General features: G+C 30.7%; 1 protein-coding gene across 2 annotated transcripts in view; it reads right to left on the reverse strand.

The window, feature by feature from the left end:
* Positions 1 to 13,209, reverse strand: part of LOC135793505 (uncharacterized) — a 115,885-nt gene extending 102,676 nt beyond the window's left edge. For both annotated transcript variants that reach the window (XM_065304501.1, XM_065304500.1), the window contains exon 1: positions 12,586 to 13,209. In XM_065304501.1, the coding sequence (XP_065160573.1) occupies positions 12,586 to 12,666 (81 nt within the window). In that variant the 5' untranslated portion in view covers positions 12,667 to 13,209. The remainder of the gene's footprint in view (positions 1 to 12,585) is intronic.
* Between the last annotated feature and the right edge of the window lie 5,688 nt (positions 13,210 to 18,897).

Genomic DNA, 18,897 nt, shown 5'->3' on the forward strand with positions numbered 1-18,897 from the left:
CTTGGATGTCAGTGTCAAGTTGTCACATGTCACTTGTGATATATAAAGCAGGAAAAGTAAAAATTCGTAATAAAATGTGTCAAAAGAAAAAAAAAAAACGAGAAAATTGCATTTTTTTCTATTATTTTATGTGTCAAATGTGATTTTGAGAAATATTATTAATTTTATTATTTGTTTCGACTTTCATGTGAATTAATAAGAATTAATTAATTAATTAATGCCCAATTAAAATTTATTGCCATTCAAGGCAAGAACATCTCTTCACTTTTAATTAATTTTTTTTAATTTTTTTATTCTTGAGGTTTAAAAAAATGCGAAAATAATTTTACTTTATTTTACTTTATCACACTTTACGTATCGCTGATAATTACCTGTATGTAAGGAGAGTTTAACGCTGGTAAAGCAGTTAAAAGTTAAGTAAATGTTTGCGAGTTGGTGCAATATTCTCACATTAATTCGCTGTCCTCAGCGCAGCGATTCAAATGATTTAAATTTCCGCTCACTTCGGCACCGCATTAATAACCGAGCATTACTCTTATTGCGCTCACATTAATAATTGCAAGACGCGGCGAGTATCAGTATCTATTGTAGTTGGAATTAAAATAATGTAAGAGGTTTTGTTTCTTGTTTTTTTTTAATGGGTTAAATAATAAACTAAAGGAGATAGAAGGATGAAATTTTAGATATAGATAGATAAAAATAAGGATTTTCATGTAAGATAAATAAAAAAATTATTAAAAGTGTTAATTATGAGTTATTAATTGAAAAATAAGACATTTTTTAAATTTTTCACAAAATAAGGCAAAAAATCACCTGTAACTTTTGAACTAATAAAGATACAAACAAGATTTTTATTTTAAAACATAGATAGGAACCTAAACTATAAAATGGTCTATTAATAACATCGGAAACCCAATTATTTAATGAGTTATATCTAAATTACTCACCAAAAATGAAGAAAAAACGCATTATTTTACGAAATAATTTGAAAAATCAACTGTAACTTTTAAACTAATAAAGATACAAACACGATTTTTGTTATAAAACATAGCTAACAACATAAACTATAAGATTGTCTTTTAATAAAATCACAAAACATATTATTTAATTAGTTAAATCTAAATTACTCACCAAAAATGAAGAAAAAAACTGATTTTTTTAACGAAATAATTTGAAAAATCAACTGTAACTTTTAAACTAATAAATATACAAACAAGATTTTTATTTTAAAACATAGATAGGAACCTAAACTATAAAATTGTCTATTAATAACATTGGAAACCCAATTATTTAATCAGTTATATCTAAATTACTCACCAAAAATGAATTTTTTTACGAAATAATTTGAAAAATCAACTGTAACTTTTAAACTAATAAAGATACAAACACGATTTTTGTTATAAAACATAAATAACATCATAAACTATAAGATTGTCCATTAAAAAAATTACAAACATTATTATTTAATTTGTAAATAAATAAAAACAAATTAAAAATATTTGTTTAGAAAAATTTTGCAATACAAGCAAAATTCTATTTCTAAACGATTTGTAAATTCCGAAATAGTTCTAATGTTACTCATAATTATCTCAACGTTATGCCCCATTGCCCCATTGCACTATTACGCTATCTCCTCGCTGTTTTATGCGCAAATTACGTGATTAACGTGAGTAACGTGAGTCCGCCGTGTGTGCTGCAGACAAGAGAGCGGGCAGACAATAAGTGCCACTCAACACTGTTCGCGCCGTGAATGAACTTATTGTCCGTCGCCGGTGTTTTGTCACTGTTGCCGGCTGCCGCGTTTTGCAATGCAATGCGCTAAGGCGGAGACGCGCGCGCGCGCGCGACATGCATAGATGCATTTATTTCGATGCATATGGGTTGGCATTCTGCACCCAGTAACCCGGACTCGATCTGCGAGTGTGCAGCGTGTACGGCACTCCTCTATTAAGTACCCTTTGACATGAAACGCCGTGAAACGCATTGCATCAGCGGACAGAATGCGACCAAACTCACACACCAGCGGCCGTTGCTCTAGCAGCAAAAGAGAAGAACTTCGTCACGCCGCGTCCGAACAATTATTAGCACATAGCAAACTTTAACCCGCGTCGAAACTAGACGAAAAGATTTCAGCGAGTGAAATTATATCGCTGGTCGCGGGATTTTTTACGCCTGGCGGAGCGTATATCACGTTTTTTATTGCAATGCTCGGGGTGTAAATAACGATTTAACATTTATTACGCATTGTCGCCGTGGCGAATTTTTAGCGTCGACGCACAATGAGAAAACCGTCTCGTTGCGGTTATTTACGATGCGGATAATGGCAAACCCTTCCGATTTTATAATTGCAAACAATTTCGTCTTTAAATGGTCGTTAATGTGTTTCGCGCAATTGAAAACAGAATAAGATTTATTTTAATATTGTTGCTTGAAGTGAACAAGTTCTCACGGAACGCTGCTGCGGTGAAGTGTGTAGAAAACGTGAAACTAGAAATAAATTCAACGAAGTGGTAATGGTGCTGCCATCTAGCAACCAATTCTTAAACTATTTTCTATTAAATTAAAAAAATTATTAAAAATTAGGTTTATAGCGTTTAATCAATATAAATATTAATTTATAAATTAAAATTATTTAAAATTTGTAAATTTTATGCATTTTAGTATTCAAATAAACAAATAAAATGTTATTTTACTATTTTTAATACCCGTAGCGACATCTATCCTAAACCTCGCGAACTAACAAACGTTTCCTATTCTCTAAAAACTGTAATATACACCATTAAATCTCCTCGCAACATAATTCAAACTATAATTATTATTTTCTTCTTCCAATATGATTATGCCATGATTTAAACTCATTCAACACCCTTCACTACTTTACCAAGTACATAATTATCCGCACATTAAAGAATTGGAACGCTTTGCTATTTAAATAGAAGACATTCTGCGCAAATAATATAATTACACACTTTGCGCGTGTAATTGTGACGTAAATGATGATACACTTGAATAATTGCAGTCAAGCGGAGCTCGATGGAGCGCCGATAGTTTACTGTCTTACAAAACAGAAGTGTGTCATCTATTAAATTTCTAAACGCTCTCGATTACCAACCGACGCTCACCTGGTTTGAAATTTAAGACACATAGTTATGTTGTAATTGGGTAATTTAATTTTCATCTGATTAACATAAAATGTAGTAAAATTGGATTAATATGCTTGATGAAACAATAAAAATGTTTGGATTTTTCCTAATTTACATTGACATTGCATGCATCGCGTGCGGAATGAAAGAAATTTGATTTAAAATTGAGTTTGTGCACGCAAAACAAGAATATCGAATTAGCAATTATTGATTTTCACATTTTCAGTGTTAAAATGCAAGAATAATGTAAACGCAAAGCTCATAAGTCAAAGAAATGATAAAATAGAAATTATTTTGATCTTCACCTTGACCTAGCAACCAAACAAACGTAAAATTCGATTATTTCATTGAATTACTTCAAAATTCAATAGAAAAATGTCTAAAAATACATTTTTATCTAAAACACATTAAAATTAACATTTTATGTGATTTTTTACTTAAATCAACTTTGTTTTATTAAAATAAACTTTTAGCATTAAGACATTTACTGTCATCTCATGATAAGTTATAAATCACATAAAAGTAAAGAAACATATAAAACGGTTTAATACCATAAAAATTCAGGTTATATCAACGCGTTTTTATTGTGATACGTATATTTACGACTTTTATACAGCGCAACAGACAAAAAACACACACGAAGCTAAAACCGACGAAATTGAGTTGTTATATCACCATATTTGTAACTATTGTAACTCTTTTTTATTCTAGATAGATGCCACGGCTATTATGAATGAATAAAAAAGGAAATGACAAAATGACATTTAAACTAGATTATACACGTATACACTGACAATGTTGTGCAAAACGGATAGTTTTTTTTATGTTTTCGTCTCATATTTAAGGTTTAAGGCTTGAGGCGTGTCTAGCATTAGATGAGTCGCAAATAAACTACATTACAGTGGCAATAAAACACCCACATAAACACACAATGTTAATGTTTATTTAGTTTTGGATTTGTTTAGGATGTTATGATCACAGCGTTTATCTAAATGACTTTTTAGTTGTAATTTCTTAGAAATAGAATATTTCTTGGTAAATAAAATTTATTTTAAGACTTAAGAACGAGTAATCCTGCTATTAAATTAATTGTTGTTGGTTTTATTGCTTCTATAACAATAATTTTACTGTTTTAATAATAATAATTGATTTTTTCTACTTCCACTCTTAAAGTGCCACTTTTTCTACGATTTCGAAACACAAAAAGTGGTAATTTAATCACGGATGGTGAAAACTGTGACTAAAGTACTTTAGTCACGGAGTAGAGCTAGCGTCTGTGCATTTGCCCATGGTTCAAAGCTTCAAATACAAAAACTAAACGTAAAAATAAAGTGGGAATGAAAAAAAGTAAGCTTCACATCGCTAAACGTGGTTAAACTGCCACTTAGCACACAAGATACTTAATATATACTATTATGAATGCAATTACTCAATTTTAACAAGTTTCCTGAATGATTGCATGTTCCTTTCTTATTAAACTTAATGAAAGCACAATAAAAACACAAATTGCTCGTTAAAACTAAGAAAATTAATTAAAAATAACATAAAATGATATTATAAGACTATTGAGCAAACTCAAACAAATGTCATTTGTACTTCTTTATGCTATTTTCATGCCCATCATCACAATGGAAAATAGAAATTAATTCTCTCGTCGATTCGTGCAGAGTGCAAAGTTTTAATTGAAAAAGTAGCGTTTTCCGTAATTAGTAATTGCGCACAATTGCACAATCACACAATAGGCACCAACGAACTCGTGCTTCTTGCAACTTCATTAAAGTGATTGTTTCTATACAGTTACAAGTTTTACATTTACAAGTAACATCTGAAGTAATTGCACGCGGCGTGCTGAAATAAACGGAAAAAGTTATGCGTTTACAATGTGAGAAACTAAAAGTGCGCGCGTAATTCATTCCGACTTTCTTCGCCAATGAAGGAAAACACTATCGATTGATGCGAGGTGTAAGCTACGCGTGACCTTCCCGAATTAGATAATTAAATAATCGATTGTAATGCGGATAAATTTAGAAGCAGGCACGATACGATCAGGAAATCGAAACTGAATTCAAAGTAGAAATGAATAGTTTTCAGTGAAAATACAAACAGAAATGTTTTGAATTAAATTTGTTGTGTTGCTATTGTTGTCAATGTATGTTATGGAAATGTCAAATGTTCTTATTGTTTATAAATTTTTTGTTTATGTTAAATTTTGTTATATAATATCGGTATTGCACGCTTTTCTGTGTCATCGACACGTTGTAAAATTACGAAAATCTGTTCCTACGCTAATAAAATCATGGGTATATGATACTCATGTGTTCGATGCTCTCGATTTCCTAATATCTTTAACAACAACAGCCAGATGTTAATAAAATCCAGTAAATTTAATATTTATTTAGAGTATATTTTAGTTTAGTTTCATTTTACGATGATTTTTTAGATGAAATATTTTAGTTTTTAATTAATAACTTGAAAACTAATTGAGATAAAGTATTAATATAAACATATATGTGATTTGTATGAAATTGTTTATTAATATGTAAAAAATCATTCTGATTGAATGTTTATTTTAAAAGTTATTAACAAAATAAGAAATTTTTACTATTTTTTATATAACACCCTGTAGAAATTGATTTTTAATCAAAAGTTTATAGAAATTGATATGGAATTAAATTTGTAATCAGTATCCAAAGAGATATTTGCTTTATCTTATTGCCTTTTTAGTTATTATAAAAAAAACTATGAAAAAACATGTTTCTAAAGCATATCGAATTTATACGTCGAGAAAAGTATGGAAAATCATTAGTTTTTCATAAATTACGCAAAAACTAATTGACATAATAAAATAATTTCTTCATACATCTATTCCTAATTAAATTCTGCATCTATTTATGTAAACAAATCATTCATAGCTAAACTACATCAAAAGTTATGAACCGTTATCTAATAAAATATAATATTTTAACAAAACTCAACTTTAATTGTTAATAACTTATTTTACAACAAGTTAAATGACACAATTTATACACAATTCAATGTATAATTAACTACAAAATATAATTCTGAAACAATCATGCTCCTAACGTTAACGGTTTTCAAGTAATTAATAAATGAGCATTACCATGTAAAGAAAGGCACCGACATAAATTATCCAAACATAATATTCCATAATATTGAATGTTAGTAGGACAAAACCAACTTTTTGTCCACAATTACACTAAAATGTGTGGAACATAAAATGTTATTAGATCATGCAGCTTACATTTGACCATAAAAGCAGATTTCATGCAATTCTCTCTGCAATTTACCGCCCTTTGTCTCCGTTTTCGTTGTGTTCTTGTGTTCTTGTATTCCTTTATACTCACGACACTATATTAATACATTCGCTCTCATTCTGAACTCAACTCAACTCTTAATTAGGATATGTACACTCTCATTCACATTCGTATTAAATTTATTAAATGTCGAATGGTAATAATTTAAAGCCCGCATAGTCAGAAGTCTCAGGGTCATCTCACCTCAATCCGCATAAATCACTAATGATGTTTTTGTTATACTCGTATTATAAGTATTAAAAGAAAGCGCGAGTTTAAGAATTAAAGAAACAATGAATTAAATAAAAGAAATGTAAAAGAGAAGAGTCGTCACTGGTGAATAATTGTTTTAATGCTGCCACGTTCCAATAAACGCTAATTGCGAAGATTTGCGAGGAAGCGCAGGCATAAACAAAAGTGCGTTTTCTCTCAGCCAGGCGATTATTTTTTTAGTGCGTGCGTTAAATTTATACTTATTGGAGGATGAGCTGGAGAAAAATTCGAAAACAAGTGCGCAGTTAGCATAATGTGATAATTGGGCGCTGGAGCGATGCAAAATAACTTAATCCGTTAATAACCTACTTGTTCTTCATGGAAATTATTAAAAATTAAAAACGTGATGTTATAAAAGTAGTTAATCATAAAAATTTTGAGGAGAAATGAATAATAATTGCATTTTTGATAGACAATCGACAAAAATTCTTTATGTATTGTCACAAAAATGCTTTTATCGTTATCAAAGTTAAATATTTCAAGAATTTATAATAACAGGCGATTGTATTTATCAAAAAATATTTATAACTTTAATATTTTTGATACGAAAGTGTAAAATAATTTTATTTGCGTAATTTTGTGTTTTTCTTTCAATTTTTGTGTAACTTTCCTTTTTATTGTTTTCTTTGATACCAATCAATGATTTCTATTATATCTGACATTCCACCATCAACAACAACACGAAATAAAAGTGTAATAAACCTCAAAACCTCAGAAAACACTAAAAAAATCGTGTGAACTTGTTTATTGACATATTCATTCAATTCGCCTGTGTGATTTCGCGTTCTTTGGCACTTTTGTTGTGTGGTTCATGCTTTAGCCTTCAATAAAATCAATTGGGTTGAAAAAGTCACGTATTTCTTGTACTTACTTGAATTGTACTTATTTCAAGTAGTTGTAGGCATTGTGGTAATACTTTTTTTATTCACTACGAATTGAAGGATGTAACTTTTAACACTTTTACACTTTTACACTTTGCAAAATACGTAAGTGTATACGAGTACAATGTAAGTATAGTAATTTAACAAATCATCGATGAATGATTTTATAGCGCGAAATACGATTTAAAACGTCGTCGTGACTTACAATGTCAAGTTTAAATGTTGGCCAGGCTCATCATCACTCATTTCAATGGGAATTTGATAGTTGACTTTCATCTTTTATTGTTCGGAGAAAATTTGGAATATTTATTGCGTGGCATTGTTGTGGGATTTTTATAGAAGTATAATCACTTGTACATCTTACAGTTATTGATGAGAAGTACATACTAACTAATATTATAAATGCGAATGTAATGTTATTTGTATGTTTGTGCCGCTGGTATGCAAAAACCACTCAACATATTTTAATCAATTTTGATTTGGAGATATTATAGACCTAGGAGAATAACATAGGCTATTTTTTGTCGTGAAAATATAACTTACAGGGTGTGCAAAATAAATTTTAAATTAAATTTTAAAGTTTTCGACTTTTTTTTTCATTTTTTCGGTTTTTATTGAAATTATTTAAAAAAAATTCACATATTTTTATTTTTAAGAAAAATCCCTTCCTAACTATACTTGAATAATACTCCTACGATTAAAAATACCAAAGTTATGACGCAAAAACCCCACGTTACGAAACAACCAACCTAAACGAACAAAAAATAATACCGGCTGTAATTTGTAATCATCATTAATCTCTAAAAATATTTTCGAAAAACTAATTGTACTTGTACATACCGACGATGTAATAAACCTAGGAAATGTATATGTAACACATAAGCGTTCGTACATTTCACAGACGATTAATGCCCAAATTTAAATCTCAAACACTTCCGTTTTGATTGCTCTCCTTCTATTCCCTTTCTATCTCTTTTCTCTCTCTGTTTCAACCTGACTCTAAAGACTTTCGAAAGTGAATTACCTATATATCTACTCCACACAAAAGACGCGAAGAAATGAAAAGTGTTTAATTTAAAGCGCCGAATTTCTAAACGAAATGAAACGCTTTTCGCCTTGACTAATTGCTCATCTCGTCGATCCGCACAGCCATTGTTAATAACGAAACAATTTGTGAATTCACCACACGCAAGATTAATTAATTCAATTTCGTGCACTTACACAAATTCTTCCACTACTATTACTGTTACTGGAGGTGCCATAGTGGCAAATATAATAAATTAGAAACAATAAATTATGATGATGATGAGAAACTTGCGATTTCTATTTCGATTACAGAAATACACAATATACAATGAAATGAAATGTTATAAATTAATTAAATGTAAAGTGTTAAAAACGAAACTTTTAAGCACGCAAATATTTATATTTTGCTTTTTGTGTTGATATTCTTTAAGAAAACAAATAATTTTATAGATTTTCTTAGTGTTTCTACTATTAATTAGTTTAGTAATGCTTACTTTAATAAATTTGAAGGTTTTCAAATAGGTTTTTTCGCACTTGTGTATAAAACTGAAAATTTAACATAAAAATGTCAATAATGCATACAAAAATGTCATAAAACCGCTATTTTATGCATTTTCCTAAACATTAGTAAAGATATTTTCTAGAACAAGTGTAAAAAACAAAATTTTACACATTTTTAAGTTTATTTCAATTTTTTCTTTCGTTTTTCTGCGTAAAACTATAAAATTTAAATAAAAAAACAATATTTTTGCGTGTAAATCCATAGAAAAGGAAAATATACATTCAAAAACATCATAAAATTAATATTTTATATATTTTCCTACAAATTATTATAGATATTTAACACATCAAGTGTTAAAAATTAAATTTTACACACTTTTACGCTTATTTCGATATTTTTTCAATTTTTCTTTCTATATTTCTGTGCAAAACTATTAAAAATTTAAACCTCACACAAGATACATGCTATTATCTTAATTGTTTGTTTCACTGCGGTGCCTCTTGACTATTGAACTATTTTGAAACGCATATCATTTGAATCGCAAATATTTGCTGTGCGCCCGCACTAGGCGCACGAGGTGTAGGCAATAATGAGATAAGAACAGTGCGCAATTGTTGTGCGTGGTGCAATCCTGCGCTCTTGCTGCTCGAGTGTGGAAAATAATTACAGAGAGTGCCTACCAGAGATTAAGTACGTGGCGCCGTAGTTTATGAAGTTGTTCGCAGCGGCGTGTGCGTTGCCTCTGCTCCAGTTTGTCACACCTCATTAATTACGCAGACATGTTTTACTTACATTTTACAGCACTTACTGCGCCATTAAATTATTTATTGAGATAAATACTAAAAATCTAACCTGAATTTATAATTATATCTTGATAGACTAATAAAATATTAGGAAAATTGTAAATTTAATTTGAAAAGTTAATTTTTTAGAAATTAAATCCCTACTAACATTATAAATGCGAAAGTCCTGATGTTTGTTACACTTTCACGCAAAAACTACTTAACCGATCATCATGAAACTTTGTACACATATTCCTAGTGGTCCCCGAATGGTTATAGGCTACTTTTTATTTAATAAAAAAAAATATTTTTTAAATAAAATAAAGAAATTGTTTAGCCAATAATACCTCTGCATCTGGCTATTTGACTACTTTAACGCCATCTAGCATTCCAGCAATGAAGCTCAAACCTAAGTACTATAGTACCATCACACTGTATTATCACACTGAATTACCGACAGCAACGTCAACATCAAATCCAATTGACTACACTATGGAGACTGTACACTATACTTCCATAGACTATACTTTCAGCCATTTTAAACTTCCCGCCATTCTACTTCATTGTTACTTCTTCTGTGACTACAGACGCGTACGGAAGCAACTTCATTATTTTAGATATTCGCGAGCGAAGCCAAGGGTTAAATCTAGTTATTAATAAACTAATTATGCACTCAAATCACTAATGATTTTTTAAATTTTGGTATAATTATAATTTTAAAACTTTTACAAAATGTTACTGTGAAACAGTAAAAATAGTGTTTTTCATGTTTGTTATTCATTTTTATCGTGTTTTATCTTCAATATCGAAGGTTGTGTGTATTGTAAAATGTTAAACCAATGTTTTTATATCAAAACAAAACGTGTTCTTTTAGATCGACGAATATGAATGTAATAAATTCAAAAATTATGTAAATTAAAATACATATTTCGATTGATATTCAATAAAATACCAAATTAATCTAATTTTGCACTTGAATGATTTTCATTCTTACTTCTTACATCATTTTTTCAAAACAATTATTAACCATTGTGTTGTCTGTTAATTTGTTGTCTGTTGTGGTGTTATTGTGGTGTTGCGTAAGAGCATGTAAAACGCGCTTCGGATTTCCGCATGGCTTGCGTTTAGAGAAGTTAATTTGATTGACACGATAAATAATCGTCCACTGGTATTATTCACACAGGCCAAAATTATAAAATCATAAATTCACTAACTATAAACGCATAAACAAATTATAGACCTAATAAAATTTAAATATTTTTTTTTCATTTTGAAATATTTTAATGATTTTAACGATCGTAATCATAATCACAATCTTGATTTAATCAATATAATTAAATTAAATTAATTAAAATTATTAACTATAGGTTATAGGTAGTCAAACATTTGCGTTTTTTTTTATTTTGGTTTAAAACCAGTTTTGAAGTTTTTAATTTGTATTCAAATTCAATGCGTGAATAACTGTAATAATCAATATCAAATGAGTGTGTATGGAAGTCTGAAGTGATAAAATTGATTAATAACGCTAATTACAAAGACAATTTAAGATCAGCAATGAGTTTATCTAGTAATTTACTTGATTACCCTTAGGACTAAGTTAAAACCACAGCAAACAAAATAAAAATTCAATTTTAAAAGTTAAAAAAAGAATTAAAGGCAAAAAGAATATTTAAGTATTCAATTGTAGATAAAATCCTTGCATTTTTTATTTTTTAGTGTTTTGCTTGTGTTTCTTTATTGTTTTGTGGTCGTTTTCACTTGCATTTAACTCAGTTAGTCTGGTTACGTTTGCATTTGTTTTTCTAGTGGATAATTTACGATCTGTCGCTTCAATTTCTACCTTCGTGTAAGGAAAACACTCGAGGGAAAACGTTTACTACGTTTACTAGCGCACCAAGCCCAAGTTCTTTGCATTTTCCACATTTCCACGTTTCCACCGCGTTTTTTCTGCTTTATTTTACAATGTCGCTATTTACCAACCAAATATCTGCATGACATGCAACACAACATTATGTAAACACAATTTTCAACCAATAAATCAGAAAATTACCAAGAAAACCAAGAAAAACAAATTTTAGGACTTTAAAATGAATAAAATATACCAAAACAAGAAAATTATGTCTAATTTGATTAAAAATATATAATGTATCCTCAAATATTGAGATTTTACGCGGATAGGCATCTGTTTAATCTTTTTTTAAGCTGGTTATAAACACAATTACTCTTGTAAAAATGTCGGTAAATATTTCCTGAAGTCTAAATATGAATTCCGCGTCGCTCAGTTGTATTCACTTGTGTTATGTTTAAATGATTTTCTAGTATCGCAACGTGCACCCCAACAAATTAGCTGAAAAATCGTGCTTAAGTTATAGAAATTTGCATTGCAATTTGTAGGGATGTTAGGATCATAATTACAACAATATTTCAAATGTTACCATCGATGTCATGTCTTTAAAAAAATATTCTAGCTCATAATTGCAAGAAATTAAAATATTTTTCATCGTTACACAGAGAAACTGTAACGCAATAACGAAAAAATTAATATAAACCAACAAAGTTGCACAAATTCCGCCGTTACACGCAGTATCTTTGTTAAATCAAGAAACGTTAACATAAAAAAATCATGTTGAATTTGATAAGAAATATAATGCAAACAGTACTCACATTATGCGCATTCCCCTTGTGTATACCCAGGCGCACCTTGGAATACTTCTTCATAAACACTCTCCAGACAACGTACGCCATTTTCCCCCTCACTATAGATACACACCGCACTATCACTGATACTTTCGCGTTTGTCCACGATCGATAATTTCAATTAGATATTACGCTTTTCCACCGGGCAGACGACCATCCCGCGGCCCCGGCGCATAAATCATAACCATACTTAACCAACTGCAGCACGCACGACATCAATTTTGCATAACTTTCATCATTTTCTTCTGCACGCACATTTTCAGTCATTTAACCACGCATAACGCACCATAATTTACTTGTTTATGTTCACCTTGTTCTCATTGTCTCGTTGTCTCCTTTGAAAACAAAAAAAAACCTTCAATTGATTTTGTCAATTTTGTCAATTTAGTCAATTAAATTTTACTGCTCACTGTTTGTATTGTTTAATTGGATTTTTTGCAATCCAAGGCGTTTGGTAATTTATTTTATATTTATTATTGGCGCACTTTCCCAAGGAGCGTGTCGTAGGACGTCGCGATGTCGTTGTTATAGTCGTTCCCTCTAGTTACGTAAATTATTTATGTGCATGTGATTCATGCGCGTCGGATGCACCTACACACAACAAAAAACAGAGATTATTGCATTGCGACATTGTTTTCATTTATTATATTCTACAATGTTGCATTATTTCAATGAAAACAAAAGCATTTTATGTTAGAAGGCGTTTTTTAGGTTAGAAACGTGTTAAAAAAACAGAAAATCATTAAAATTAAAATTTTCTGTATTAAAACTTAAGGGAAAGAATAGGAAACATGAATTATTGCTATTAAATGTAAGGTTAATGATTATTTTAATTTAAATTTAATTTTAATTAATTTAAAATTTAAAAAAATGCAAAAAATTGTAAAAATATTTGAAAAACACAAAAAGGCGCGAAAAACTCAACACTGACGTCATTTCCACAAGTAACTCAACTGTCAAACATCAAATTTCCCCATATAGGGTGGGTGCACCAGTGCCGCACCAGGCACCAGTAGTGCACCATTTCCACTTTTACATTAAAATATTAACGTTCTGTCGAACTTTCCGCCACTTTTTAATATTTGATAGAACTGTCGGTAGACCTATGGATCATATAGTCGTAAAAATGACAAATGCGCCATCCATATTAGTTTTAAGCAAAATTCGTAACGACAATCGTACTTCGTTTCGAGCGGCCATTCTAATAAGCGACACGTCGACGAAAGTTTTCTTAAATCAGTGTAAATCTTTGTTTTATATCAATTTCTGTAACCGCTTTTCTAATCAATTGCGTACTATGCACTGTGAAGCATTAATATTACGTTTTATTTAATCTGAAAATGCTAATTTAAATCAATAATTGCCATTGGTAGAAGCTACTGGAACTCGAATTGAATGATTTCAGTAATACCATTTGGTCTACAATTAATTGATTTAGCTTTATTGATATATTTTTTATTTTTTCTCTCTTGTGTAGGTTTACATAATGCTGCAATAAATATTATAACAAAGAATACCATTATTCCCAATGTTCAGTTGTAGACCAGTGGTTTTACTACTGGTAATATCTATTACCAAGTTCATTCCTGTAATTGACCACCCACATTTTTTTGTATACAAAATGCTGCCAAAAGAATGTTTTTTTAACTAAAGGAGGAAGATGAGTTAAAAGCAATTGACAGAAATAAGTAAAGGTGCAAATATTAGGGAAATATGTCGAAAATACAACATACCCCACAGTACGATAATATAAAATAGTCGATATGGCAATAATCGATAATTATTTCTTATTGGTGTATGTGGTCAGTAATTCATAAATATTGGTTCTCAGTTGTGGTCGTGATCTGTAATAAATATCTAGTCTAAATTAGTTAATAGCATTATAAGCCCTGTAGCATTTAAGTATTACTTGAAACATAGACTGATGAAAGTTGTGATGATTGTGCATAAAAAACTGGTTCACTATTGGCTCAGCGTCTGGTCTACTGCTGGTACAGTCTATGGTCAACCTTAGGCACATTGCGATTTTCAACATTTATCGTTAAATAACAGAAACCTATATAGCTAATGAAAAATTGGAATAAGCTACATGATTCTATGGTAAACAAAAGTATGTAGCTCTTTTTCACACTGATTATTGTAATAGTGAGTCACAATATCAAATTACTTTCAAAATGACGCTTAAATGGTGTATTACTGGTGCAGTCACCCTATAACCTCAAAATTCACCTCCCAACCAAATCTAACCATAAAGTCGCGATTTAAAAATTTTAAAACAAAAATCTAGTACAAATCATACTTTCAATCCCTCCAGGGTGTAAAACAAACGAAAATAGTCTATATTCGTCCGTGCGTGCATTTTTGGTGCGCGGTAATTATCAATTTTTCATAAGCATAGAACTGGCACACGATGACGAGCAAACAATTTCTGGCCTAGGACAACAAAAGCGCTCTCGATTGAATTAAGACGCGAGCTGCGAGCCAAACGCGCAACAAAAACGAATCTGGCACGACGAGTGAAAAACTATATGCCTACTTCATGCAAATTTACAACCATCGAAGACATTTTTAGAGCAATACGCCGTATGAAAAACATCAAACAGACGTAATTTGACACTAACAAGCGAAAATTGCGCGAATTCATTTCGGAACGCGTGCGGATTCATTTAATTTAATTGATTTTAATGATGCTAGCGTGTGTTTTGATTGAAATGATGGACCGAAGTCAAATTATGTCCTTATAAATCAGAATTTATTGATTTAAACACGATTTGGAGAAAAAATTTCGTGTAAATTATTTTTTGAGTTAAAAGTTTTATATTTAGTGGTTATTATTATTATCGTTGAGTTTGTTATATAGATGAGCATGTAATCGGCGCACGTAATTGCACACAGATTTCTTCTCGGCTTGGTTTCAAAATGGTGATCTAGATTATTCGATGATTCAGTTCGGTACGTTCGATTACTCGTCGCGCCACGAAAATTCATATCCGTAAACACGAGCCAGCGCGGGCCCACGAGCGATTCGTAATAAATTACGTTTACGGAGCGAATTTTAAATTTAAACAAATTGCTAAGAGTTGGAACATTAAGGAAGGAACATTGAACAAGTTTACGGTTATGTTTTTATGAATGGGCAAAAATAAATCGATGTAAAACTTACAAAAACGTTTAAAGAAAAAACTTAAGATTATGATGTGTTTTTCAGTTTAATATTTTAATTGAAAATATATTGTTTAATGTTGCTAATGTTATACTCTTTATGTTCAAAATACAGTGTAGCCTCTTTTATATCAATGTTCGACGAAGAGATGTTTGTATGTTAGCAAAGGTGACTTTACATCGAAGAATAACAAAATAATCAAATGTTTTTTTGATTTTACGCGCACAAGAATGTGTCTAATCTTCTATTTGCGCTTGTTATAATCTATGAATAACTCTAGTAAAAATGCCGGTAAATGTTTCCGGAAGTCTAAATATGAATTCCGCGTCGCTCAGTTGTATTCACTTGTATTATGTTTAAATGATTTTCTAGTAACGCAACGTGCACTAACAAATTAAGCTGAAAAATCATTGCTTAAGTTATAAGAAATTTGCGTACGAGAATTTGTAGGGATAATTTGGGATCATAATTACAGCAATATTTCAAAATGTTACCATCGATGTCATGTCTTTAAAAAAATATTCTAGCTCATAATTGCTTGGAAATGAACATATTTTTCGTCGTTACACAGAGAAAACTATGACTATAACGAAAATTAATATAAACCAAGCTATACAAGTATATTATTTAATTACTAATATTTAGCACATTTGAAAATAATTATTTTATAATGATATTATTAATGAAATTACCATAATTACTTTACCAATCAATCATTTTACTATTTTTTGTATCAATTTTGTTGTTTTACTATAACTTCAGATGCAAACCACAAATTGCTCTATTCTAATAAAATGTGGTTTAAGCTCGAAATATATCAGGACTTTGTTCGAGAACAAATATTAATTAAGAGTAGCTAACATCACCACAGATAAACGTGTTAATAAATAAACCACAATAAAAAAAGTTAAAATTTAAAAACAAACAAAATAAGATTAGTTAATTAACTAAATGAATACTAATTAAATAAAATTAAAATTGCCTACATCAAAACAATCAATCAAATTTAAAAAATCATTAAATATTACCTTTCTCTTTAAATTTTTCCATAAAACGTCAGAAATTAAATGAAATATCCAACATTCTTTAAGTACGTACACACAATGTTTACAAACAACATCACATTTTATCAAGCAAACAGATAAAACACTTCCAGTTCACTCTACTACGCTAAGTCCCTGCCTAAACTCAATTATGCGAATTATATTTTGTATGTCTATGACATGCGTGATATATTTTCGCACCTCACACACTTTAAAATTTCACGTATACACGTCAGTTACCGGCGCGGAAAACCAACGACTGCAAACACACCGTGTGCGAACGACGCGAGCCGCGCGCTGCGTTTGATATGCACGTGCTACAAACCCAACCGAAAACTATTCTTCGCGCTGTGCTTCACTTTGTGCCTCACTTCACTTCACCACGCGTCCGTCTAAGCGCGCCACTGCGCCATTACCTTACCTATACCTGTATACACACCAACCAAACACAAAAACAATGCGAACGGCGCGCAAACCGATGTGGTACGGAGAACAATCGAACGGTGACTTCATTCAACCCGCGATTAAAATATATAATGACTAAGTGAGTGAAAGTGCGACGGAAAATTCGTTTCTCAACGAATGAATGAATGAAGTCAATGAAAAACAAAACCAGAAAAATTTTTAATGCGGTTGTACTTGGAGGCATTTATAGCTGCAGTTTCTTTGGTTTTAGCGTGCTACTGTGGTGCGGTGTTTAGTCTAGTCCAGAAACTGTCAATAATACTCGATGTAACTTGAACGTAGAGTAATGGAGAACAATATGATGCAAAACAATGCTAAATGCTAAGAAATATGACTAATAATAGACGTAATATTAGTTATAACTGGATATTTTTTAATTTAAAGCAAAATTTTACATAAAAATGTGAATTTGTTTGTTTGTGACGCATTTACGCGGAAACCACTGAAGCTATTTTGATAAAATTTGGTAAAAATATAGTTTAGATCTTGGAAAATGACATAGACTACTTTTTATCCGAATAAAATAACTTAAAGGGTGTAAAATTGGGGATGAAAGTTTAAATAGTGATTTAATCGTAATTATAGTTACTTATTTGAAGCATAGATGGCGTTAAATTCTCTGCAATACTTAATAAATGAGTTTTCTATCATTTTTCTAGAAAAAACTCAATAAAAATGCAATTTTCTTGTTTAATTAATTCATTAATAATGATTAGGCAGCAGTAGAGTTTGCTTTGTGTGCAGACTGCGTGTGGCGAAGGTGCGCCCGGTGCATTTCATTCGCAGGACGTGCAGGAGACGCAGGAGCCGCCCGCAGCGCAGACAAACAGTCTTTATTGACCCTCCATCATCGTCCATTAACACCAACCACGTAACACACGCTCGCTTTTATTGAAATTAATTAGATATCTGCTTATAAACTTTTTACGCGTTTTTTTATTACTATTAGTACATAAATGAAGATTATAGAGCCCAACCCTATCAAAAACGCCACTACGGATTATATTTGAACTAAATATGACGTAAATCCGACATCTCTACTAATATTATAAATGCGAAAGTCCTGATGTTTGTTACACTTTCACGCAATAACTACTTAACAGATCATTATGAAAATTTGTACACATATTCTTAGTGGTCCCCGAATGGTTATAGGCTACTTTTTATTTAATAAAAAAAATTATTTTTTAAATAAAATAAAGAAATTGTTTATCCAATAATACCTCTGCATCTGGCTATTTAACTACTTTAACGCCATCTAGCATTCCAGCAATGAAGCTGAAACCTATTATTAGTACCATCACACTGTATTATCACACTGTATTACCGACAGCTACGTCAACATCAAATCCAATTGACTACACTATGGAGACTGTACACTATACTTCCATAGACTATACTTTCAGCCATTTTAAACTTCCCGCCATTCTACTTCATTGTTACTTCTTCTGTGACTACAGACGCATACGGAAGCAACTTCATTATTTAAGATATTCGCGAGCGAAACCGCGGGTTAAAGCTAGTTTTTAATATTTTGACAGTTAATTGACATTAGTTTAACCACAATGTCAATATTTTATGCTAAATTTTGAAGGTTTTAACTTTCAA

The sequence above is a fragment of the Atheta coriaria genome, unplaced genomic scaffold, assembly GCF_025399875.1.
Source record: "Atheta coriaria isolate IRGN ID8LTWV9N9 unplaced genomic scaffold, Caltech_Dcor_3.1 hic_scaffold_6_pilon, whole genome shotgun sequence".
Classification (NCBI taxonomy): Eukaryota; Metazoa; Arthropoda; class Insecta; order Coleoptera; family Staphylinidae; genus Dalotia; species Dalotia coriaria.